The 27,650-nt window shown below is 39.6% G+C and overlaps 1 protein-coding gene and 1 non-coding gene across 2 annotated transcripts; both read left to right on the top strand.

Annotated features, from left to right (window-relative positions):
• The first annotated feature begins 427 nt into the window (after window positions 1-427).
• On the top strand, window positions 428-24,941 carry LOC126188007 (uncharacterized). The gene is made up of 3 exons (XM_049929424.1): window positions 428-493; window positions 17,112-17,256; window positions 24,711-24,941. The coding sequence occupies exons 1-3, from the start codon at window positions 483-485 to the stop codon at window positions 24,819-24,821; spliced, it is 267 nt and encodes an 88-aa protein (XP_049785381.1). The 5' UTR covers window positions 428-482; the 3' UTR covers window positions 24,822-24,941.
• Window positions 24,532-24,648, top strand: Trnal-caa (transfer RNA leucine (anticodon CAA)). The gene is made up of 2 exons: window positions 24,532-24,569; window positions 24,603-24,648. It is a non-coding gene; the product is annotated as a tRNA-Leu (tRNA).
• Window positions 24,942-27,650: the final 2,709 nt, after the last annotated feature.

Below are 27,650 nucleotides of genomic sequence, written 5' to 3'. Positions count from 1 at the left end.
ATGATTTTGGGAGAATAAGAAGGGAAGAACCATAATGCTCCCCCATCAGTTTTAAGTGTTTTTTAACTGGGCGAAACAAAGAAAGAAGGATAGAAGACAAAAATCCTTTACGGTGACACCTCGTATTTACAACACGCATATGTTCAGTTTTTCCTCCACCGCTGATTCAAGTTTTTGCTGAGTGGCTGTGGGTACCTGACGGTTCGTTCGGAGAATTATGACCCCACAACTCTGTCCGCGACTACACCCACGTCGCTCACGGCGTCCCGCGCGCCGCAGCGTGATTGGCCAATAATTCCCGCGGCGCCCTCCCCCCACCCCTCCCCCTTCCCACCGCCGCCCCCGCCCCCAACCCTCCACGGCGACAGGCGCCGCGACGCCCAGCGTGGCCATATAAAAGCGCGCCGGCCGGCGTCCGACCGCAGACAGCGGCGAATCGGCATCTCGTCAACACTCCGCAGCCTCTCCAGCACAGCCCAAACATGGTCGCAAGGTACGTGTGCGTCCGCAAGCTGCTCACCGTGCTGCTACTCACGCTCTGGGGATTAGGGACGTTTGAAAGACTTCCACTCTGACCGAACGAAGTTATTACATTTCCTCCAACTACGAAATGCTCCCCTCTGCTTAACTCATGACTTTGTCTGTGTTAACGAGATCAAGTCCTTGATGTCTGGGGCTTCCAGTTAATATACACTCGAGATGAAGTAATTATCACTACACCTATATGATGTTCGTATGGCCATGTAAAACTTTGGTCCCATACTGTCATTTCATGTAAATACAGTAGAAGTTTCCCATGCGATACACGAGTACAGGAACTATTACACGACTTTTAACAAATGCAGAGACGCGAACATTAGGACTTCTTTTTTCAATTATTATCCGTTAACAATCGTCTCACGTTTTCCTTCCTGTCCTTATTATTAACTGTGCAGGACGTTCCGTACCCATGTCCTGAAATGTAATCCAACGATCCTACAGAGCGTCAAAGCTACAGACCCTGGCGCCTGTAAATGTATGTATATAAATGGTGATTCCGTGATAATGTTATACATTTTCTAGTATGTTTCAATTTGATGCGAGGGTCCCTGTACTGGAAACTAACGAGTCGAAAATTATTAGTGAAAACCGTTCTGATACCTCGGACAGTGAAGAACATGCTTTGGTAATGTTGTTGCTAAGATTGTAGGACAGGCGACTTTCAGAGGTGATATTATCGACCAAGAGAAGAAAAAATGTCTAGTAAATATGGGCACTAAAATGCGTACCTTTAGAGCATGAGCACTTGTACAGTAGCGGGGATGTTTTTCGCACTAGCGAAGATTAACACTTGCTCATAGCTCCTCAGGTAAGCATTTTAGAGTCCATGTTTACTGAACACTTTTTCTTTGCTTTGGTCCAACTACGAAAGTTGTCTGCCCTACTGTCTAAGCAACGACAGTATCGGTACGTGTATTCCACGGTCAGAGGCATGAGAACGGTGTCCTTTTATGACTTCCGATTCGTTGGTTTCCGGTGCAGGGAACCTTACCTCAGACTGATACATTTATCTTTCGCTATCAACCTAAAAAGTCTGTGACACCATTACGGAATCACCCTGTGTATACATACGGTTACATGCGTCGAAGCCTATAACTTTGACGATCTGATGATGTTTCCAGAGATGGGTTCATATGTAAAACTTAATCTACTAAGTCCCCTCTGCAGCCTCTAGAAAAATGTAACATTAATTGTGAAATGTCCTGTACAACACTTAGAAATTCTGTTGTGAAACGAAGTTATCACTATTGATAATAAATTTTAGTTAGATAGGTGTGAGATCGATTAGTACCTACAGTAAGGGCGTAGTACCCTGACAAAGTACGTATTTACACCACCCATCGAAGAGTTATCGCAGAAATACCTGCAATGCGAAAACTAAGTGCTTAAAATCTGAAATTTTTTATCTCTTGTTTTACCAGTTCGTTTTGTAATTTTGTTCTCGCAGTAAACTTTGATGTCTAGCAGCACGAGCTGCGAAAAATGTAAATTTTTACAAGAAGTTAAACTGCTACATGCTTCTTTCCTAAACGATTGTAGATGAGAGGCATTTATCCTCCGGCTATGTTACGTCAGTCAAGCTTATTGATATCACAGAAGAGAATCTTTTTAAAAATCTTCACTCCTCTAAGGGAAGTTTATCAGTTTGCCTATATGTTACCTCCTTTTCAATCACTTTCCTCATAAAAATTTATTTTGTATGCTTTGTATAGGCGACAGTACCCTGTATGTAGATTTATAACGCTCCACACTTGTAGTCTGACAAAAAATGTATACAATCGAAGCTCCAGTTACCGATTACAGGTAAAAAGAGTTGTGGATACAGCCAAAGTCCATTTTCTTATTTCGTTACGGATGTAACGGGGGCTACGTCAGTCTGTATTTCTACTTCAAAAATAAAAATATCTTTAGATTTGACATCACATTTTCACATTACTTCTGTTTTGAAATATTGTTCAAAATGGCTGCAACCTTGCAGGCACGTACACACTTAGCGACAAAATCGAACGACATTGTATATGCACAGTCGCAGTACGCTGCATAGCGACAGCGGCTATACAAAGTTCCGTGTCCAGACCTTCCGAGTCAGTTGCATTATAAAAATCAAAAAGCGATATTCCAAGAAATTGGTGTCTGAGCTTTTAATGTTACTGGAGGAAAACTCAATTTTCAGGAGGCGTTACTTTTGCATGAATCTTCTCGAAGACTTAAAACTGAAAGATGCTATGGTTTTCAGAATTTTTTTTTTAAGAATGTGCCTTGACGATTTCAAAACGCTTCTTCAGGTGGTTGGAGAAAAGAATTCTTAAGATTCCACTTCGTTTAGGGTAACCCTTCCATCCTCGGTCGTAGCTGTCATGCTCCAATTCCTTGCTAGTGGAGAATATTTCATCAGCTTGACGTACACATTTAGAATTTCATTACAAACGATCTCATATATCGTCCCAGAAAATCCTTGAAGCCATAAATACTTCGTTGAAAGGCTTTGTGAAGACAGGAAATTATACTATTTTTATTGACAGTATAATCTACTTTGACAATGATTGTTTTTAAATATAACTTTAGCAACTACATTTATTTTATTGCTTAAATTTGTCTAACAATACTTGTACAGTTTGGTTACAGGTGGTCTCTGAATTTTGGATGGGAATTTCACAATAGCAATGTATAAAGAAAGGAAGAGTCAGAAAAGAATGAGTGATTGCTATTTGCACTGTGGGATGTTGATGGCGGGGAATGGATTGGAGGTACTGTTATCTCAAATGATGTGGTACTCTGCCTTTGGAATCCGCCATCCTTACAGAATACTCCAATTCTCATTTTCGAAAAAAAATATCATCAATTTCTCGATGCGAGTTCTTCTGCTGTTTCTTAATTTAAATGCTGCGTGTTCTCAGTAAACTGCAAACTCATCGCTACTGCGAACTGCCTCTGTTTACGCCTTCATGGAGTGTACGGTTTACCACTCGATAGAATCCTTATCTCTGCTTTCCCTCCTTAAAAATGATACATATCTACGCCCATATAATTAATATTTCTCAGTACAGTGCACGCAAAAGCATGTGTACCGTACTGTATAAGCTATGAAATAAAATAAAATATGCCTACTAGAGTCTCCTTCGTCGCAGTCTGTATGCTGGCATCCCCTGGATTACATGCACTGCGGTTTAAACAGTAAGGGGGGGGGGGGGGGGTAACCATGCTTGTATGTCAAGACATAAATCCTCTTAAACTCAAATAATACTTATAATCTATTAATTATACAGTCTGCATAATCTTGACACATCCATGTTTTTGACGATATCATTGGGCATGTAAAATTTAAATCCGGTTAGATTGTACTTTTATCATTTGGACGTTGTTTCTCTACAGCGTAATGTAAGTTTTATACATATCTGTACTTACATTGTACATACGTAAGCCTTATTTTTTCACTTTTTATTATGTACGTCTATATATATTTACGGCAGTTTTCAGAACCACTTGAAATGGCCTATACAAAGACCAAACCGTTAGTGGCCTTAGTAAAGTTCTCAGCGACAGGTGGAGCGGTTTTTCATTAATTAAACAAACCTGTTTGACTTGTTTGGGGAAGAACCACTTGTTTTGACTCGTGTAACCTCTTGTGTTTCCTCTCAAAATGTGGTTTTAGTTGTGTAGTTTTGCCATGTCGTGTTGTGACATTTCCTGTTTTTTGGCCAAATACTCCGTAGCACCGTCCTTTTGCTTCCGTTTTTGTAGTCTTGGGATGTCACATTCCAAAGACGTGGCACAGCTAGAAAATTTTCTGTTATTTTCAATGTTGTCTTTGTGGCAACAAGTAGAAACTGACTCAGTAAACGTACTTGCTACAAGTAGTCGAACAAGATTGTCGCCTTTATCCCGTTTAGATGAGGAACTAGACAGACACGAAACATGAGAAAAATGTTGCGGAGCAGCCCTAAAACGTATGCCTCGACTTCGTCGCTAGGTGTGTATGCGGTTTTAGGATGTCTGCATGTTCTTGGCACTACCTTCATCCGTTCACCTTAAGTTCTCTGCCCCAGCTCTTCCACTCCAAAGCCCACCTTCACTGTATTTGCACCCAACTTCATATGAGAGTATGAATCAACAACAGTGTTACCAGGCTCACGAAAGCATAAGCTACAGATTTTATTTTTGGATTTTAAACAGCAATGTGCCCGGTCCTAAAACTGTCAGTGACTAAGAGCTAAAGCAATAAGTTGTTCCAGTTGTCGTTTTCGGAACTGTCAGTAAGCATCTTAATGGAAAAAAAAACTTTATGCTCTGATTTTCAGGCACGACACAAGCTGTCCCTAGACATGCCCCGCCGAATAACATTCACTAAACACGGTTCGACATAGAACTGACATAATCACACACATGAAAACATTTTTAAAATTTACTTATCTGCACGGTTAATTTTATGGTTGTTTGTACGATGAAAACAAATTATTCTGAAGATTGCGTAATTCTCTTTGCAGTGGCTGGGTTTAGGCTTACCAAAGTTGTCTGTGGTAGTTTACGTTAGTACAGGGATTTGAACTGCATGTTGACTGTCGTGCGTCAGGTGCATACTGGACCTGTTTACAATAGTTCTCTGTACGATGGCAGTGATCGTTTCTGTCAATTTAGCAACTATTGTTGCATTAAAAACCGGTCTACGAAATTACTTTGCTTTTCGAAGGTAGGAAGCTCTTTGATAACTGGTTCACTGAAGACGGAGAACAAAGTCGAAATGGGCAAGGATCGATAAAGATTTCGGTGATGTTCGTTCCGAAGGGATTAATCGATGCAGAAAAACCTAAATACGGATGTTGAAAAGCTTCTGAACCCCGACGCCAATTTTTACCCACTACGTTTAAATCTACAGTTGTTGCTATACTTGACAAACCTCTGAACAGTGCACTGTGGAAGGTACTCTGTGCCATTATTAGCGATTTTCTGTCCTGTTCCATAAGCGTATGAAGCGAAAGCAAAATATCAGTGGTCCTCTGTACGTCCCCTAATTCTCTTATCTCTTTGTCATGATCTCTACGCGAAATATATGATGGATAACTGTAGTGCTATATTCGTCAAATATACACTCCTGGAAATGGAAAAAAGAACACATTGACACCGGTGTGTCAGACCCACCATACTTGCTCCGGACACTGCGAGAGGGCTGTACAAGCAATGATCACACGCACGGCACAGCGGACACACCAGGAACCGCGGTGTTGGCCGTCGAATGGCGCTAGCTGCGCAGCATTTGTGCACCGCCGCCGTCAGTGTCAGCCAATTTGCCGTGGCATACGGAGCTCCATCGCAGTCTTTAACACTGGTAGCATGCCGCGACAGCGTGGACGTGAACCGTATGTGCAGTTGACGGACTTTGAGCGAGGGCGTATAGTGGGCATGCGGGAGGCCGGGTGGACGTACCACCGAATTGCTCAACACGTGGGGCGTGAGGTCTCCACAGTACATCGATGTTGTCGCCAGTGGTCGGCGGAAGGTGCACGTGCCCCTCGACCTGGGACCGGACCGCAGCGACGCACGCCAAGACCGTAGGATCCTACGCAGTGCCGTAGGGGACCGCACCGCCACTTACCAGCAAATTAGGGACACTGTTGCTCCTGGGGTATCGGCGAGGACCATTCGCAACCGTCTCCATGAAGCTGGGCTACGGTCCCGCACACCGTTAGGCCGTCTTCCGCTCACGCCCCAACATCGTGCAGCCCGCCTCCAGTGGTGTCGCGACAGGCGTGAATGGAGGGACGAATGGAGACGTGTCGTCTTCAGCGATGAGAGTCGCTTCTGCCTTGGTGCCAATGATGGTCGTATGGGTGTTTGGCGCCGTGCAGGTGAGCGCCACAATCAGGACTGCATACGACCGAGGCACACAGGGCCAACACCCGGCATCATGGTGTGGGGAGCGATCTCCTACACTGGCCGTACACCACTGGTGATCGTCGAGGGGACACTGAATAGTGCACGGTACATCCAAACCGTCATCGAACCCATCGTTCTACCATTCCTAGACCAGCAAGGGAACTTGCTGTTCCAACAGGACAATGCACGTACGCATGTATCCCGTGCCACCCAACGTGCTCTAGAAGGTGTAAGTCAACTACCCTGGCCAGCAAGATCTCCGGATCTGTCCCCCATTGAGCATGTTTGGGACTGGATGAAGCGTCGTCTCACGCGGTCTGCACGTCCAGCACGAACGCTGGTCCAACTGAGGCACCAGGTGGAAATGGCATGGCAAGCCGTTCCACAGGACCACATCCAGCATCTCTACGATCGTCTCCATGGGAGAATAGCAGCCTGCATTGCTGCGAAAGGTGGATATACACTGTACTAGTGCCGACATTCTGCAAGCTCTGTTGCCTGTGTCTATGTGCCTGTGGTTCTGTCAGTGTGATCATGTGATGTATCTGACCCCAGGAGTGTGTCAATAAAGTTTCCCCTTCCTGGGACAATGAATTCACGGTGTTCTTATTTCAATTTCCAGGAAGTTTTTCCGACAACAGGGTCGGCTTTCTTCCAGAGATTTCTCCTTAAATTCTCCGAGCACATATTACGCACTCGTATTTGGCTAAATCGGCCTGTTACCATCATAGCAACGCGTTTCTAAAATCGTTCGATATCTACTATCTGCTGTTGTGTCTACTTGATAAGGCCACCAAACGCTCGAGCAGCACTCCAGAATTGGAACTGAGGTTCCTCCTTAAAACAGTCGCACGAACATCAAAATGGCACATATCGTATAAATATTTGCGGGATAGAAAACATATATATTATTCCTCAAGTCAAAATCCCTTTTTCTCAACTCGTACTAAACATACATGGACGAATGAGCAATCGTTATAAAGGTTTCTTAGCCGTCTTCTGACACCGCAATTTTGCGCTAACACTTCCTGTTTTTGGAAAATATTAACATAAAAGAGGCTTTTAACTATCATAAGCAAAAGGGCATCAGCTTCGTACCTGCATTTTACGAAGCTAACTTATTAATCTCGAATAAGAGGCTTTCCTTTCAAATTATTTTATTACAAATATAATTTTATTTGTTTTAAAGCACTTATTAAGTGGATAATTTGTATACAGTATTGTTAGAGATAATAACCGTAATCCTGCGGTAATCCATTATCTCTGCCAGTCGTACAAGTTGACTTTTCTAAACGAATGTACTTTCCGAAACGTCAAACATATTAGTTATTATCGACTTGAACTGTGGTTTACCTATTGTTACTAAGGCCTACCGTGCTTACATACAGTACGAAGTGCAATTAAAATCTCTGTACAGATAGAGATTATCGTGGCCTTAGTGTTAGTTAGTTGGTTGCGTGTTCCATTGATCAATCCCACGGTACGGTAGCCGTTATGATGTGGAACGTGTCACGCAAGAAGCGAACACTACGTTCTAACCTATACATTTCACACTTATTTACTTCTTTGTATTTTATATTCGCTTTTATCATTGCACTTCTCTACAACAACACGTAAATGTAAACATTATGGTCTCAAGTCAGAGTTACAAGCAACTGATGACGATCAAGTATTGTCATGAGCAGTGAATCACACTTCTTTACTTCTTTAATTGTATGTTTGTATTTGCTCATTATTTATTAACTTTTGTCAACGACAGGGTGGTGGAAATACTAGTCATAAACAGTAAATAACAAGTTTACGATGCCAAGAAAAACAACGTTGGGAACTGTCGATGAGAAGCGTTGCTCCAAACGGGTGGCTGCAGCTCAAACACATGCTGAGAGAGAAGGGAACCTCGCTACCCTACGAAAATTATGTACACGGCGATGTGTATACAAGGATGTATCATAAATTCATCATTATTATTTCATGTCGTTCGGTTCATTTTTAACGATGTTTTCTCTTCATTCCCACAACTACCCTTGTCCCAACGACTTTACTTATTCCAAACACCCTCATTATTTAAAACTATAAAAATACGAGTTTCGCACGGATCTCCTGGTAAACTGGAAACGCTCAACAGAGGAAAGGCATGGACCTGGTGGGAAACCCCTACGTACAGTATGCAAAATTATTCGTTCTTATTCTAACGGCATTCTGTAGTAGGTCGCTGGATGAACGAAACCTTCCGGGTAATTGGAAAAACAGGCAGGTCATTCCCGTTCCCGAGAAGAGCCATCGAACACATGCATGAAGTTATAGGATCACATCGATGACGTCAATTTTTTGTAGAATTCCGATGCACATATTGTACTTACCTATCATGGATACTGAAAATACGAGTATCTTGTGTAAGAATCAACATGGATTCCGTACGCCCACGAGACCCACAAGGCAGCAGATACCGGCGAACAGGCTGACTTCCGGAAAACAGTTCTGCATTGCCATCCAATGAGCAGAATACTGGCGTACTGAATATCAGGCCAGCTTCGTCATTGCATAAAAGAGTTTTTATCAAACAGAACACAGCATTTTGTTCTTTGACGGAGGGCGTACTGTTCAAAGAGTACATAAAGTACGAGTGGAAAACTTTAGAAGCTCCGTGACTATTCGCAGATGCCGCTTTTGTGTATAGAAAAGTTGCAAGAATAGAAAAGTGTAAAGAAACATAGGAAGATCTCCAGATAATGGACTTGTGCTGTCAAGAATGACGATTTACCATGGATATAAACAAATATAACATACAATGTTTCAGTGCCTGCGTTGTTCAGAAGTACGGTGCAATGTTCCTTAGGACATGCATGTATGTTTGAAAGAAAATTGCGCCGCACTTCTGAGCAACACAGCCACTGCCATATCGTATTTATCCGCCGACACCTACACGGATGTACATAAAATGAATGTACGACTGCAGGCTGCGGACACACGGTTGATGATATATGGAAGTTTGCCAGTGAGTCGTGCTCGGATAGCCTAATGCTAAGGCGACCGCTCGCGAATAGCGGGAAATCCGGATTCGACTCCCAGTCGGGCACAAATTTTCATTGTCAGTCATTCCACTATACAGCTGATGGTTGTCCATTTTCGCACATGTGAATACATTTCATGTAAATATAATATGACTCCTATAAATAGGCAGAAAGACACATCAGCCAATGAATCCCTGGAAAGAGTCACAACTGTTATTATCTAAGAATATGCGTACGGATCGATTTAAAGCGGGACGAATACATGAAATTAATCATAGAAAAGACAGATACCAGATCGAGATTCACTGGTAATATCCTCAGAACGTGTAGTCTACCCACTACGGAGATAGCTCTAAACTCCTCGTTCGCTTAATGCTTTGGTATTGCTCCTGAGTTTGGAATCCTTAACAGATAGGACTGATAAACGAAATACACAAGATACAAAGGACAACAGCTGGTTTCGTCAAGGGTTCGTTTAGTAAGGGTAAAAGAGTCGCAGTGATGCTTATTCAGCTTCAGTGGCAGACGTCACAAGAGAGCAATTTACTGTTAAAATACTCAAAGCGTACATTCGTAGAAAAATCAATCAACATTTAGCTTTGCTCTAAATGTATCTCAAGAAAAGACCGTGAAAGTAAAATCAGAGATAATACGTAGGATTACCAACAGTCGTTCTCTCAAAGACTACAACAGGAAAGTGGGGAAGCGAAAGTGTATACGCAAAATACCCTCTGCCGTACACCATAAGGTAACTTATGGAGTGCAGATGTACGCACTGAACTTTGACAGAACTTACCAATAAATGGAAGTCTGCTATTGCTCTCTCCTACAACTGATTTTACCTATTCATCGCATTTCATACAGTTTGTTATTAATAAAAAAAATAAAGCAGCGCCGAACACAACGAACTGTTTCAACACCGCAGCAGTTTACTGGCTATGGTGCTATTGCATGTGGTACTTGCCTTCACCCAACTTCTGAAATGATTTACCCAGCCAGTTGTAGAGGAACCTACAGTTCAGTATGGACTCTGAATCACGATGCAATTCGGCATTTGTCATATTAACAGATGGTCATCATTGTGAACAAAGCGATAAATGAAAGGAAATAATATTCCTCTTCTTTCTCTTGTACCTGTGTCCCGAATAGGTTCAGGGTCGGCAAGGTTCGGGAACGGATTTGGCGTGGTTAATGTAATGGATGGCCGAATGCCCTTTATGCCGCCACCCGTTACCCCGTAAGGCGGATTAGGCGTACTCCACCCTTCCGCTTGTAGTGTTAATGTTGAGGCGAGCGAAAATTTTCTAAATGTTGCGAATCGTGTAACTGAGGCGAACATTGGGTACTAGCCTTCTATTCACAAAGTGGGAAGTGGGAAACCGTCCTCGAAGCGGCGCCTTAACATAAACGGATATCCGGGCGGGTGAATGTAAGGAAATAACCGTAGGACTGGTTTTTCAACCTTTCCTTGGGAAATAAGTATGAAAAGTGTTCATTTGAAACAGCACTTTGTTGATGACTCAGGACGTCCACGCAAAGACGCCACCTCTTTTCCACTACTGCAGGGTATTGCATTTACTGGACATTCTGAATGTTGGAAAATTACTGAGCAGCTCGGTTTCAAAACTGACTCCTATGGCACTACCAAAGTATAAATGTCATATCGTGTAACATTTTATGGTTGACAGCAAAGCCCATATCTGGCGATATAAACTAAGGAGGAGTGAATGCTGTTAAAAGGTTTATGCATCGACATCGTATACAAGGCACCATGTCATTTAGAAAAAAAAGGGGGGGAGGGGGGAAGGACGCAGACGTGACCTATTTAAGGAAACACTGTCATCCACCTGAAGTGAGATAGGCAGGGAGGACTAGGAGAAACACGAATAGAAATAGCTGGATGGCCATCTGAAATCTGCTCGTTCCAAATATGGATAAGTTAATAGAAATAGGTGATATGTGATGTGTAATAGCACCAAATGGTCTTGCATTCGACAAGAGATGGCTCTAATTCCCCGGGCTGTTGCCTTTTTCTGTTTTCATAGTCTCTCAAGATTTCTTTGAGACAATGTCCTCACAGTTCCTTCGACTAAGGCACAGCCAATTTCTTCCTAGATTCCTGCCAGACTGGGCTATCATAGTCTCTGAGGCTCTTGACGTCGAATGACTCCTACTTCCACAAACTTGCTTTTCAATCCTATCCCCCTTCTCTTCATGACAATCTCATCTAGCGAAGTACACAGATTTTATTGAAAAGTAATCTACATCACTAAGTTTTCTGGGAGTCTTTAATCTATTGTGACTCTTTCCCTTGATCTACAACACTGTTTATGTATTAAGGTAGAAGCTTGAGTGAAACAGGCGTCGCTTGCCGACGAGGTAGAAAAGGATCAAACGACCTTTGAGGCGTTTTATGTACGAGGTATTAGGTGTGGGAGAAAAGTAATGACATTGGCAACACTACGAGCGATCTAGTAACGCCGGCCGGATTGGCCGAGCGGTTCTAGGCGCTACAGTCTGGAACCGCGCGACCGCTGCGGTCGCAGGTTCGAATCCTGCCTCGGGCATGGATGTGTGTTATGTCCTTAGGTTAGTTAGGTTTAAGTAGTTCTGAGTTCTAGGGGACTGATGACCACAGCAGTTAAGTCCCATAGTGCTCAGAGCCATTTGAACCATTTTGATCTAGTAACGCTGTTTGGTCTACTTGAATAGATCCTTGTGTTCATATCTTCAGGATGCTCAGTCCGACTTTCAGCTCCGTACATAGTCTCTAATCACATCACATCACGTGATTTTTCAGAGCACCATTAGTAAAACTGTGTTTTTGTTAAATTACGAAAATGGGACAGCGGAATTTAGAGCAACGTGGTATCATCAGGTTTTGTGTTACACTTGGGGAAGCCGCGAGTGTTACTTTTGAAAGACTGGAAAAGGCCTATGGGGAACATGATTATCTAGAGCACAAGTTTTTCGTTGCCAGAAATATTTTTGGAAGGCCGAAAACACGTTGAAGACGAACCTCGCCCAGGGAGCCCAAAAACCGACGTAAACGTCGAGCATGTACGCGAGTTGTCCTTGAAAGGATCGGGAGACCGAACATAGCAGAGAAGTGGATGCTGCCTTATGACAACGCTTCATGTCATATGGCCATTTCTATCATGAAATTTTTGACCTCCTGTTGTTCTGTTCACCAGATCTCAGTCCTTGTGACTTTTCTCTTTCCCCGGAATTGAAAAATGCCTGAAGAGGACGTCACTTTAGGACTGTGGAGATCATGCAGGAAATGTGACCGATATGTTAAAGGCCTTTCAGCGCTGCTACCACGATTAGGAACAACTGCTCCGCCGATGTACAGCTTCCGAAGGGAACTGCTTTGAAGGGGACAATATTGTTGTTTGAAAAAGATAAAAACTTTGGGAGATAAAAAAAGTCAGTCTCATATTACTTTTCTCACACACCTCGTATAGGATTACTTTCTTTATTAGTTGCACACAGGAAGAGATACGGAACATAGGCCAACAGAACAACACGACAATAACATGACTACGCGTAGCATAAGACAAAAAGTTTGAAACGAAATCTGATAGATGATTCACAGTTGTTCGATTACATGATTGGCTGTCACTCATCACCACTGTCAAAAAGTGCGCGTCTGGAGTGCTTTAAAATGGAAAGACGATATACAAGTAGTAACCCAAAACACGGATGCCAAATGAAATTAACTGAAAGGATTCTCAGGATTTAGACTCTAAGTCCTGAGAATCCTTTCAGTGAATTTCACCTGGCATCCGTCTAAGTCTTAGAGGGTGTTAAGAGAAAGCATTTCCCTATTTTCAGAGGATGCGGCATGGATCAAAGCAAGACAAAAATGTCCAGTAAACAAGGATTCTAATGCATAGGGGAGAACGCTGTTCCTTCGAACACTTTTGAGACTTTGAAACCTGGCCAGCCCTGTAATAGAAGTTAAATGTATTTTCTTATTCCATTTTATTTGTTCACTTTATCTGTGCAGCAGTCTTTTTGTACAATTATAAAAGTTGCTGTGGAAAAGTAACGGTCTTCCGAATGTGAAAATCTGCTCCAAGGTCCACGTCATGTACCTAGGAACAAATATTCATTCGAATCTAAAAGTGTTAAGATCAAGAAAATCTTGTCAATAAAGCATTTAACAGTCTGTGTGTTACATTATTACTCTACTACTTACCAATAATCAGTGAATAAAATAAATTATATTATCAAATACCAGTTACGTTTTCAAATAGAAGCTATTTGCAACTAATACACCTTTCCATTATCATGACAGAAAAAATTGTTAAGACATTAAAGAAACTCACTTCATTTCCAGATATCATGTATTCAGCAATAGAAGACCTCGTTTTGAAGGTTAAGATGATACACAACCTACGAAGTACAGCTTAACGAGCCACATGTCGTATAATAAGTTTTAAAAATAGGTAGCATTTTACTCACCATAAAATTTTGTAACTGAAGAATTAATGATATCTTCCAAATAGCTGAAACATATCATACATTGCTTATATGTGTGGAACTCGTAATATCAACAAACGCCACACAAAAAACAACCTCATATCTCACAACAACAAACACAGTGGAAAATATCTGAAACTGCTAATGGCACTTTTTAGCGCGGATTCGTTCATGTGATTCTAAAATCAGTCACTAAATGTTAGCACCAACCGGGGAACGTCATGTTTTCCTAGATACAATATCATCTACACCTGAAGAGCTATGAGCATTTACTCATTTCGCTACTGTGAATCACATCGCGTCTACTGCAAGCTCTTTGCTGTTAAGAACGACCTACAGAATGCAGTAAACAAATGAAGACATATTCCTCTGTTATTGTCCATGGATACAGCATGCAGCAACCATCTGTCAGTGTTGTTACTGTAATGCGCATTTACAGTTCTGGCTAAGTGCATTAACTACAGCAGAACTAGGTTGTGTACAATGGAACTAGGTCGTGCTGGGATAAGTTTGTGAAATGCTTTTACATTGTAGTTTTATCTTTGCACTTACCAGCATTATGGAAGCCTATAGTTCCACACGGGAAATGACAGATCTGTTGTGACCTGGCAAATGAAAGCAATCGCCTATTCAGTGTCTTGTACGTTGAAAGATATCAAGAGTGCTGGATGCCATCTGCACAGTTATTCAGCCGTCTTTTCAAACAACTGGTTGTCTTTAGCTTCGTAACTCCAACGGCTAATCTTGACAGACTCGCACCTCGTACCACACACACTCCTGTACTGGTGGAGCGAGTATTGAAACGAGCAGGAGAGGATCATGGAACAAGTGTGCGCAGCATCTATCAGAGTCAGCCATCGTCTTGTCTTGGCTGTCTCGCGTGGACAGTTGTCGCACTCATATCGTGTAAAGCATGTCCAAGCTCTTCGGTCAGGAGACCAACCTGGTAGAAACCTGTTCCGCCAGTGGCAAAGATGTGGCGAAGGTACACTTTTCACAACGAAGATACTGTTCACAGGCCACGCTAGCTTCACGCGAGATGGGATTGTCGATTTTCGTAATGCAAATTCACACGCAGCTGAAGAAGCAAGGCACCAGCGCCGATTTTCATTTAATGTATGGACAGGAATTCTTGGCAGTAGACTAATAGGTTTACTGGTGTAAGGTGTCGTCAGTTCCTATCAAATGACTTGCCTGTCCTGCTACAGTAAGTATCAATCCAACAACAGTTAGATAAATGGAGCGCAAACCAGTTTTTTTCCGAAATGTCCGAAGACTCCGCCCACAGACATTTAATGGACAATGGATTCGTCTTGGCCGTCTAGTACGTTGACCAGTTCGATCCCCAGACCTTAATGCATTGGATTTTTTATTGTGGGGACACCTGGTATCTTTGGTGTTTGCAAGTCCTATTATTGATGCACAAACACAATGGGAACACGTTATCTATGCCTGCCAGCGCACCCGTAACCAAGCTGAAGTTTTTCAGAGAGCGCAAGATTCCCTAATATGTCGGATGGAAACATGCCTTACTATGAAAGGACTCCACAATGATTATCTTCCCTTAGCGATGGTTCACAAGTACAGGTCGTTTGGAATAGCAAACAGATTACATTAGAAGCTCTGCTTTTTCAAAGTCACATAATAATGTCTTCTCGTTAGTTTACTGCGTTCTATAAGTCGTTCATAATAGCAAAGAGCTTGCAGTTAAGGAGATCTGTTTTACAGAAACGAATATGAATAACCGGTTATAGCTCTTAAGATATGTTTATTGGAATTTTATTCTAGTCTTGGTGCTAATACTACCTCCATAATATGGAATAACTTCTTTTTAACACCCTTAAAGGGGTAGGTTTTCAAAAAAAAATTGACCGATTCCTATTTCCTTTTTGTCAGTCTGAAACCCTCACCAATTGGGATTAAGAGTGCAGATAGTGAAGATGCAAAGAAGAGCAGCAATTTTCGCCACTGGTTCATTCAGCCCCTGTGTCAGGCACTTAAACAGGAGTGTTACGTAACATGCAGATCTTTACTGTTAGAATTCTGAGATCGAATACCGCCCCACATGTACTCCAAAGGGGCCATGAATGTAATAGCAGAAAACTTTTAGTTCTCAGGGGTGCAATGATAGTGGTATGCAAAACACTCCCTCCTCCTCATACCATATAACCGTTCCTCTTAAATATATTTATAATGGACAAAATCACTCAGTAAAGTTGTCAGGCATCTACCAAGAAGTAAATTATGCTGGAACAAATACACACAAAAGCTCTGCAGTACATTGGCAACTGTTTCATGTCCTTAAGGAAACTGAAGGATTTTGTGAGTAAAGAGCTCATACTTATGGCATAATATGCCTTTTCCATACACAAGTTATGGGATACTATTAAGCGATATTTCTTTGGAGAAACTCTGCTGGGGCCATCAGATATATATTCAGCTTCAGTGAATTAACTTCTTGAAAACAATACTTTGTTGAACATAAGATACTCACAGTCCCCAGGGTACTTATGCATCATAAACAGAATGTCCATGAATATGAAAGTAGGTCAGATGTGCATTTATATGGTACCAGAAACAAGAACTTACTAGACATTTCTTGGACTCAATTGAGTAAGGTAAAAAATAATTTTCAAGATGCTGGCAAAACGTTTTTCAACTGAATACCTTGTAACACAAGGGAATTACATTGAAAATAAATTTAAAATGGTGGAAGAGACATGGCTGATAGAAAAAGCGTTTTATAACACAAACGAATTTATATACACTGAAAAAATAATGAACTTTTATTAATTTGACTGTAAATACAACCTTATATGTGGCCTGCATAAGCTATGTAACAAAACATGTGATAGTCTAAATTATTTCACAAGCCTGTCAAGAAATAACTGTAGAGAAATACATTTAAAAATTTCTGTTCTTGTGTTTTTTTGAAATACCATCTGAATGTTTCTGTTACTCTACACAGAACTTTTTTTCGACATGTTTCATTTTCTTCCACTAAGAAGAAAGTGACCTATTCAAGATTTGATCCAGTGTAGATGGAACTATCCATTGCCAAAATAAGAAATTGCTCATTGGTCGTGCACTTTGGTAGCTGTAACTGGTGTGCACTGATGTTACTGTCTAGGCAGATCAAGCTCTTGTGACTATTGAATTTACGTTGCCTGGATCTTTTTATAGTGGCATCTTCTGTCACAGACTGTTTCTCGCACTGACGGTGACGGCATGGTGTTGCTACCTGGTGGCATCCCAGGTGACCTTCTCAAGGGACTGGAGTCCAGGAAAGCGCAGTCCCGAACCTACTTGTGCCAAACATGCTGCCTCCATCTGCCAGATCCTCGTGGTGAGTTCTCCATAATCTTTTTTTCTTTTTTCAATATAGTAAAATTTCAGTACGCCAGTTTGTTAGCATAGCATTTCTTATTTATCATCACATCAATGATCCATTGTCTCCACAAGGAGGAGCAAGAAGAATAAGAAGGAAAATATCAGTATCATCAACTCTATGATATCCACTGCTGGATGAAGACTTCCTCTAGACACTTCCATGGGTCACTTTCAGTAGCTACAGGCACTTATGTTAATTCTGCATCTTCTCTAGTGTCATCTACTTGCTTTCCATGAGGTCACCATTTTGGTCTTCCCCTAACTGTAATCCAGCAACAAACTTTCTCAGTTCATCTACCACCCATTAGTTTGACCACAATTCTGCACACATCCATGTAATATTCATTGATGTCACAATCACGTATTTCATACCAGCGTGTTTCCTGACCCATTTGTGTGTTTTTTTCCATCTCTTCTAGCGATTTCCAACAAGCATCTCACCAACACACAATGAGCAAATACCATTTTTTAAATTGTTTCCTCAATAAAAATCCATCCTCACTACCATAAGTCAAAACTAGCAACACATTCTGAATGTGAACTTTCCACACATTGGATACTTAGTTAAGAAAACCCTATTTAGTTTTCCAAAGATACTATAGGTCCATTTTGCTACTGAATTAATTTAATTGGCTGTCAATACAGTTCCTGTCTTCAAAAACAAAACTTTTCAATATGATAGTTAAACAATAGTTTAGTCTTAATTCGACTGTTTTAAGACCTACTGTCACAGTTACTTTATTACTTTTTCCATTCATTACTGACATTTATCTGTAGCAAAGGCAAAGAATATCTGGTCTTTAGTAATATGGAAATGGTAATAAATGTTCATTAACTCGTATTCCTGCTTCATGTACACTGTGTGAGAAATGAACACTTTCCATCTGATTTCTGAGAATGCTTTTGATGAGATGAATCTCTTTGTCTGTCTCCTCTTCTAGTTCTGAATTTATCACTATCCTTGTGAAATATATTCTATGCTGTAGCATTTATGTATACATTCTTCAGTATACTAACATAAGTTGAATATGTGCTAGTTTCTCATTGCTGTTGATACATATTTTGTTGAAGCTGAGACAATATGTTTTATTAATCTCCATGAATCCTACCAAATACCACTGAAATACTGCAATTCATCCACAATATACACGACAGTTAATTTGCTAAAACTTAGAAGCAGTTTAGTTTTGTGTCTCACAGCAGATCTTCAGTCTGAACGTTTGCTCTTGCAGTACATTGCACACAGCTCCACTCTGTCATGTTCTCTGTTTACAGTAAACTCTTGGTATGGAAGTTCACTTTTAATAAATTAGCAATTTGTTTTTATTGTTGTAGGGACTTCAGTAGTCACCTGAGGCTGTAAAAATATTGCATGCAATGTGCTGTAGATATAAGCATCTATTCAACAAATCTACAATCTCTAAAATATAGAATATGTTATGCTGCTGATCACTAATTACAATACTTTACAATAATGCATAAACTTCTATTGCAACATTTTTATACAAAATCAGAAATTCGTCAACTCCATAATCAATCTGTTTTAGCAGGAATTGTTTATTCTTCTTTTTGAATTACTAGGCTTCTGGTATGCTTAAGTATGACATAAACTGTCCTGTAATGTAGTCTTCTTGTGAAAACCAATTTATTTGTCAAGATCGCAATGTTAACACAATTACTGGATTACTAGTTTCTGCAATGTGTATTGCCATCTTCAGATCCATGAAACTGGGCAGTGGTAGTTACATCATACAATACTTATATCACTCTGTCAAATTAGGATTAATCAATATGCATAATTAAGTTGAGGCATTGCAATAACATTCCATGAGTGCTATCAAAAGCTACATAAAAATTGGAATATGAATGACAACATGTACATACATTCTAATAACACACCTGACATATCATTGTAATGGCTCAGTTTTCTTTTGCATATGTATAGTCGTAATGTGACAAAGTGGTTTAAGCATTGTGTGATGTATCTATCACTGCCTGACATTATGAATCTGAATATGGCAATATATGTTACTGAAACTAGTACATAAGCCAGTAATTGTCTTAAAATAGCGATCTTGGCAAATAAATTGGTTTTCACAAGAAGACTACAGTACAAATTCGTGTATCACCTCCTGCACTGACTGACCATGTCAGGTAACAACAATAGAGGATTTTATTGAATTGTCCATAAAACACTTCTGCAATTTTGTATGAATATAATTTCATTGTTTTAGGTCATGTTAGTTCCTGGAATTGTGCTTGTAGGACATGTCATACTGTTGGTAGTTGTCATAGTTCTCATTGATGTGAAATACACAGTGCAAAATAAAATTCATTAGGCAAAGTCATAATTTTAACTTTTTTATAGCTAAGTAAACAATGACCTCTGTGTGCCATCTGTATGTTTTCCTAATTGTCTTCTTCTGTGATTGGTTACACTGCTTTAGTGACTCTACAGAATGATATATTGTATACAGCTGTGTGTCAAGGCATAATAAGCCACTCTGAGAACAGAAATACAAACACTGAAGTATAGACGATAAACCATTACTAATGTTCCATACTAATTTCTTCATATGACTATCTCAGGCTGGTATGGATCAGTTGTTATCCCAAGAAAATTAACAGCATTTGTATATGAATTAACCTCCCAACATATTTTACTTATTTTCACTCAATAATGTCTTATAGAATAATTTTCTGGGGTAGCTCATCACTTATAAACAAAGTACTGTTTGTACAAAACTGAGCAGTAAGAGTAATATATAGTATTCACCCAAGGACTTCATGTAGGTACCTCTTCAAAGACCTAGGCATTTTAACTGCACTGTCACAGTACATATACACTAAACTCTCGCTAATTCGACCTTCAATAATCCAGCCTGTAAGTAATTAAGTAATCCAGCCCACAGCCAACCTCTAGCCGCTCAAGCAAAAACGATACATACAGTAATGAATTCTCAAGTGCAACAATATTGTTAGTTAATTACAATGTTAAACAGTGTCATAAGAGTGAATCAGCGTTCCCTACTGATGGATTTTAGGCAAACCGCAATATATTCAAATACCACACATGAGATATTCATATTCTGTCAGTGCTGCATGCAAAACATTAGTCCTATAGAAAAAATAAACAGGACATTTTTGTAGGAAATTTAATGTAGTTAAATTTTGTACTGAAATACGTTTTCGCTAGGGGCCATAGCTTTTGAGCTACTCAAGAAAAACGCACAAAAGTGACCTTCATACACACCACCACTCCAACATTCAGTCCCCACCAGTCAGGATTTCCGGTATGTTGTTTATGGCACTCACTCCTACCACTGTACAAAAACTTGAGACTGCACGAATTATTTTCCACATTCGCTGTTTTTTGCTCTTCGCTTACTGGCTTTGTTATCCACCAACTTACTTGAGCACTTAGAAAATGTAAAACTGACATTTGTGAAAATTTTACCTGATAATTTTGTGAATTTTTCAGTACAAAACAAAGAATTACTTTTTTGTGTACATCAGACCTTCTGACTACGAAACTACTGTGCTTGAAGGGATTTACATACTAGAAATTTTGACTGGTGAGGGATGAGTATGGGGGTGGAGATGCAGCTGAAGGTTTCTTTTAAATGTTTGTCTTGAATAACTCGAAACCTGTGACCTCCGGCAATTATGTATCCCAGTACAAAACTTAAAAATATTAAATTTCCTCCAGAAAGGTACTGTAATTTTTTTCTGTAGGGCTAATGTGCATAATGAGTGAGAGAATATGAAAATCTCACATATGGTTTTTGCAGAGGGGTTGCAGGTTGCATAAAGCCCATCGGTAAGGGCAACTGAATACTGCAGTATATATGTTTGAAATTGAGGCTTTCTTCATGGTTCAATGTCATGACTTCTAAATGGAAATACGCTATACTGAACCTGAAGCAGATACTCGAATTTAAGACGAGTGTGTCTTGGGTACTTCATAGAAAGCTATTAGCTGCTGAGTACAATGTTGGATGAGCAACTATTTATGACCAAACTTTAACACACGAAGAGATAATCAAAAGCATGCAGGAAAGTTACAATGAGAGTGATAATGATCCTTGTGTGATAAAACATACTGTAATCATATATCGCCATTGCAACAGCTAAAAATTTAGACATATTTCATAGTGAGTGATACTACTGCACATGTACACACCAAGGACGAAGTTTTCTATGAAAATGAATATTTTCTTTGAATTTAGTAAAACATAATACCTCTATTTTTACTTAATTTAAGACTCTCAATAATCTGGTATTTCCGCTAATATGTGCAAGGAATAGCTGGATTAACAAGACCTAGTGTATTCATTAATAAAATTCGCCATAAACAATCCATCAGGATTTGAGAAGAATAACCATGTCTATACCTAAAATGCAAGAGGGAAAATGAGCTTTGTTACTGGTATCCATTACAGAAGGCTCACAAACGATTTCTATACGCAGCAACAAAAATGTTTGATCATTTGCCCAGTTCCATAAAATATCTGACAGGCAGCAAAGCAAGATATATATCTAAATTAAAATCATATTCCTGGACTTGTTTTCAAATGTAGTTGCATGAGTAGGACTAAAAAATAATGTGTTCATTAATGTTAATATTAATCATGCAGTATACGTATCCTTGTAAACTAATCTGTTCCACATCATTTCTATAAAGGAATAGTTCAAACGATCTATGGAACATCATGAAACTCATTAAGTAACTGACATTTTTCGTAGATAGAAGCTGTTCACGCATTTTTGGCTTTTTTGTGTAAACTTCAAGGGCACAGCCAGCGAGAGGCAGGAGAAAGCAGCTGTTGTCCCTGTCCCCTTCTCACATACAGAAAAAAATAGTAAAAAAAATTTTCACAAACCGAACTCGCTTTCTGCCCCACCACAAGGGTATGGGTACCTTCTCCGAAGTTCCAAATTATTTTGTTTCTAGACCTTACCTGGACCAAAGTAAGAGGTAATTTGTTCTCGTGACATGACGAAGATCAGTGCAAAGCGATGTCAATAATGTGTACCATATTCCTAATTTAAAACTGTAAGTTTCGCTTTTCACAATATATTCTACATATTGCTTTAATGTGTGCAGGCCCAGGTGTATGGGGTGGCAAACTGGGGTATATGCCCTGGGTGTCAATTTCAGGGCACGCCGGATACATATCCTTGAAGGAAAAAAAAAAAAAAAAACATCTTTCACGAAGTGCATAGCATCCAGCCCATGTTGATCTATTGATAATTCATATGATTTTGAAACGTATACCTGTTCGTTTTTTTAACATTTTTGAACACATTCTAAGTTGATTTCTGAACGAATCATAAGTTGATTTTTGAATGCGTGCATGGTGTACCTGATGTCTCTGCCAGGGGAATTCCCGTCATACCAAGTAATAAAAAGAAATTTCCCTGCAGACATAAGGGAAGAGGGCTATTCGAGCTGAGCCGAATAAACCCGAACAGGTGGATACCAAAGCCATATGTGGCTTAATGGGTGTGTGAAAGACAGGTGTTATAACTGTTAGCGATATCCATGAATTCGGACCACCAGAGTGGAAATAAACGACTAACAGGAATAATAGGTAAGAAAGATTACAAACTATCTTCTCGGTGTACCCAAGAAAATGAAATTTTGACAAAATTTTTGCCAGATCGCTACACTACTAAGATACAGGTATACCGCCCCCTGTTAGCAGCCGCAGTAAGTTTTATTCTCGCAATAGCGCGGAAAGCACTTTGTACGGAGAATAAACGTGAGATAACTAAAGCGGTGTTTCTGGCAGTGTTACTGAAGTTAACCTGAGAAGAAAGTTTTGACAGTGGCAGGAAAACTTACAGAATTAGTGAAGACAAAATTGTTTGTGAGTTCGAGATAAGAAAACCTCACCCAGAATTGTATGTGAGGTGTATTTATTTTTTTAGAAGGAGGTGGTTGTATGCTAGCGTGTCAAACCGGCCGAATGGGAGCTGTAGAGGCGCCACAGGACATTTTAATTTCCATTGCACTGAATATAGGTTTGATGGCTTCCATTACAAAATATACACGTTTTAATTCAATAGAACGAAATACAGTGACTTGCGATAGAAGAATGCTGTGTGAAGAGGCGTGGTACTGTACTTTGTCACACTGAAGACCAAGTAATATGTCTTACATTTCCTCGAACATACATGTTTTTATATATCAACGTCTTCAAGAAGATGTACGTTACAAAATCAATATTTTTGAAAGATAGATTTTTTAAAAATGTTTGACTTCCGATCTCAAGCATTCGAATAGGCGAGGGGCACCACTATCAAGTGTCTGCTGCAGTTCAGAAATATCGTAGATCCAGTGCTGAATTTATGTGTATTTTTCAATTTTACGCTCAACTTCGTCTTTGAATCAATAGAGCATTGTTAAACAATGACCAAAGTAAAAAAAAAAAATACTAAAATGTCATCATTGTTCGATGGTATCCGAAGGATGCATAATGTTATGATGATCAAACTTCTATTTTCACTTATAATATTCAGCAAAATGGCTACAGGTAAAAACAAAGCAAAGCGACGTAAGCTAGTGTGTTATATTAATGAATATATAAGTTAATTGGAAATGCATTTTTTTCTTATCAGCTGTGTACTGTTTTGAGTAATATTACTACCATTGTGGCACATCTGTGTATTTTTATGATTTTTTGACCCGGGTGGACGTACAAATTATTATGTGGTGCACGAAATTCATCATTTTGAACGTTTAACGACAACCAACACTGTGACGTAATGCAATACCTTCGAAAATTCAATGTATTTGCGAGTGCCTGATCGAGAACGGAGAGTCAACAGATCCTTAAACAGCCTTGGAGAATTTGAATTAGAAATAATTAATTATAGTGATCGAAAACAGTTTTATTAGTTAATGTGGTTGTTACATCGATTCTCATTTTTCCTCCAGCTCAACGCGTCAGGAAATTTCTGTACGCTAGTTGCATTTTAAATGCTTAATGTATTAAGTTCTAAGTTCCACCTTAATGGCTTTACAGGAAGTTGCAAACTTTATAGAAAGAAATCAGATGACTTCGCTAATATAGTTATTGAACCCTAAGAAAACATTCGCAATTGATGTTTTTTTCAGTGTTTTACTTCACACAGCTATTGTTCGTTTTCGTGCCACATGAAAAATCTATGTGAAATGAACACTCACATTAATGTCATTTGTTATACAAGCCTTGGAAGAGCAGTTGTCAGGATGGCCGAGCGGTCTAAGGCGCCAGACTCAAGGTTAACCCTTGCCTACGCAAGTAGGTCCGAGCATTCTGGTCCTCATTTGAGGGCGTGGGTTCGAATCCCACTTCTGACAAAATTTTTATTTCTTTGTTTCGTTATAAACGTACTAATACCAATCAAATTTGCGTATTTCAGAACGAACTTCGTCAACTGGCAGCGTGTGAAATGAAGTCTCTGCTGCGATACCACGCTGAAGAAGTGAATGTTCCCCAAGAAATTTACATTGACGGAAATGGTGGAAGATAAGCTGTTATCATTTTAAAACGAAAATAAAGAAAATTGAATTGTTTAAAATATGTGTAAATAACTGACTGAATTTTAATTATACTGTTTTTTCCTCAATAATAATTTACAGGCAGAAATAAAACTGAGTTATTGTTTCTTTGTCAAAAATACTAATTTTATCATAGTTGTACCTATATAGTAAAAGGGTGAATGGCTTATGTGTACAATTGTAGACTAGACTACATCTCATTATCCCAGTTACTTTTTGCAGTTCAGTTGTTATATGAGACACTTTTATTATGTTTTTCTTGATGGATCAGCAAAGACTTTTATTATGTGTTCATCATACCAGATCACATAAAATTATTTCAGAGGCTTCAACATAAAAGTCCTAACTGATTTCTATTATTTACAAGAGAACTCTTTAGTTTATGAATTGTAGACTATATTCGTCTTCTATTTGAGTGTGTATCTGTGTGGTGTAAGGGCCATGAGTGATGCACAAATTTCTCTAACAGAAAAGATGTGATAGCCTGGACTTTATTTCTAGCACTACATTGTGTTTCAGTATATATTCAGAAAACTCATTTACAGCATCAAGAAATCTTTCTTGGTTCAGCCAGTACAGCGTAGCTGCAAAGCTTGTGGGGTGGTGATGTCAGTATATGTATGTGTACTCTAGCTCGTTAAATGATTTGTCCAAAAGCAAGCAACATTTTCATTCTTTTTGTGTGCTTTTCAATGACACAATGCTTCTGCTATTCAGTGAGTGGTCTCCTTTTTCTCTTAAATTATTTACATATTATTTGGCAACAGATATACTACTGTATCCCTAAATTACAGTTGTAAGTGAGGTCAAAGAGCAAAGCACGGTGTTAAGTAGGAAATAGATGGAATAGAGTTTAGCTTAATGGAAAAGACAAAGAAGATTAATATTTAATGTCCCATCAGTGGATACATAAAGTTGTGTGACCATGTTGGTTTGTGACCTCCACTCCTCCCAAATGACAGTCCATTGTCTAAACCACAGCATTACATTGTTTGGATCGAACAAGAGAGTAAGTTCAGCCCTGCAGTGCCCTATGGTATACGTACAAATATTTATTACATAAATAAGTACTGTTTTGTTTTGTTTTGCTTTAGGGTGCAAATACCTACTGTATATGCCCTTTCCAATGTAAAAGTAATCATATGGCAGCTAATGAAATAATTAACATATCATGTTTCACATGAACAGACAATGCATAACCAGATGTGCAAGAAGTTCAACTTAATATGAAGCACTTCACTCACACATTCAGTAAGTTTCTCTAATGGAAAACTTTACTGTCCATGGTAGAGTCTATATATTCATGAATGAAAAAAATAAACAACTCTACATCCAGCAAATAGTAATTGCAGAACAGTCACACCAAGCCAAAGTATGTGCCTGTGACAAGACAGCAATATACTGTGTTTTGATCTAGGTCAATGAAAAGGAAAATATTAAGTAGAAATGTTAGTCTGTATTTTTAGTGGAGTACGAGATGATTCCCACCAATCTATGGGTCATTCCAACAACTGGCAGAGAAGATTGAGAACCACTCTTGCACACAAAATTTCAATGAAGCTTATAGATTGCAGCATTGTTCCTAGAACTGATTATGGCTCCTGATTAGAAGTAACTACAGATTTTGAAGGTTCTCAAACAAACTAGACTGTGACTTCCTGTACTTGCACTATAGGTTGAAGGTAACTGATGAAATGTGCAGTGAACACAAGAGTTCTTTTTATATTAGGTGAGCCTCCATCCAGTCCAAGAAACAATAGCTGTAGGAGTCCCAGAAAGGTGAGAAATAAGGTCCACTGAAATACCCCTCACAGATGAGAGTAGTAAAATCCTAGTGGTTAACAGCCAAAGCATTTACAACAAAGTGCCAGGGTTTGAACTGCTTCTAGAAAGCTGTGGAGCTCACATTATATCAGGTATAGAAAGCTTGTTAAAACCAGAAATTAATAGTCATGAGTTATTTGGAGAAAATTGAAGCATATATAGAAGCATAGGGTAATGGTAAGTGGAGGTGGTATATCTATCACAGTAGCTAGAAACTCAAATCCACCTATAGAGAAATTGAAAATCAATGTGAGATTGTCTCACAAAGACTAGTATCATGGGTGGGCATAAACGTGTAATCAGTTCCTTCTATCCACCATCAGACCCACCTTCAGATGTAACTGAGAACTTCAAAGAAAACAGAAGTTCACTTGCATGCAATTTGTAAGTAGTGGGCATTACTGAATGTGTCTTCTGACACCTGCCTCTTACGGGTTGTTCAGAAACCCACGTATGATGGAAATGTATTGGATCCAAAAGCAAACAAATAAATGTGACCTCTTTGAGGATGTTCATAAGTAAATTGGTATCAGTGACCATGAGGCAGTTGTAGTAACAATGATTACCAAGGTACAAACAGTAACTAAAACAAATAAAAGGATTTGTATTTTCAGCAAACTAGATGAAGAGGCATCAGTGTCGTATCTCAGTGAAGAACATGAAACATTTAGATCTGGAGAGGAGTGTGTAGAAGTACAGTGCATCAGACTAGTGGACTGTGCACTTGATAGATGTGTACCTAGTCGAAGAAATTACTGTGAAATGGGTGTGAAATAAAGTAGAGGGCTGTAGATTGAGAAATGCCAAATGAAATGTGTTAGAATGTGAAGAGGACAATGCATGAACCCTTGAACGACTACTGAAAAAGAATAGTGTTCATTGGACACTCACAAAACCTGAAGAAATTCTGGTCATACGTAAAGGCTTTAGTGGCACCAATGACAGAGTCCAGACACTTGTGGATGAGACAAGATCTG

Source organism: Schistocerca cancellata, chromosome 5 (genome assembly GCF_023864275.1).
Source record: "Schistocerca cancellata isolate TAMUIC-IGC-003103 chromosome 5, iqSchCanc2.1, whole genome shotgun sequence".
NCBI lineage: Eukaryota > Metazoa > Arthropoda > Insecta > Orthoptera > Acrididae > Schistocerca > Schistocerca cancellata.
This window is presented reverse-complemented; position numbering and strand designations above follow the sequence as displayed.

What these genes read in the sequence shown, in the direction of transcription:
- LOC126188007 (XM_049929424.1), top strand. An exon ending in CCATCTGCCAGATCCTCGTG is followed by an intron (nt 17,257 to 24,710) that starts GTGAGTTCTCCA and finishes TGCGTATTTCAG; the next exon opens with AACGAACTTCGTCAACTGGC.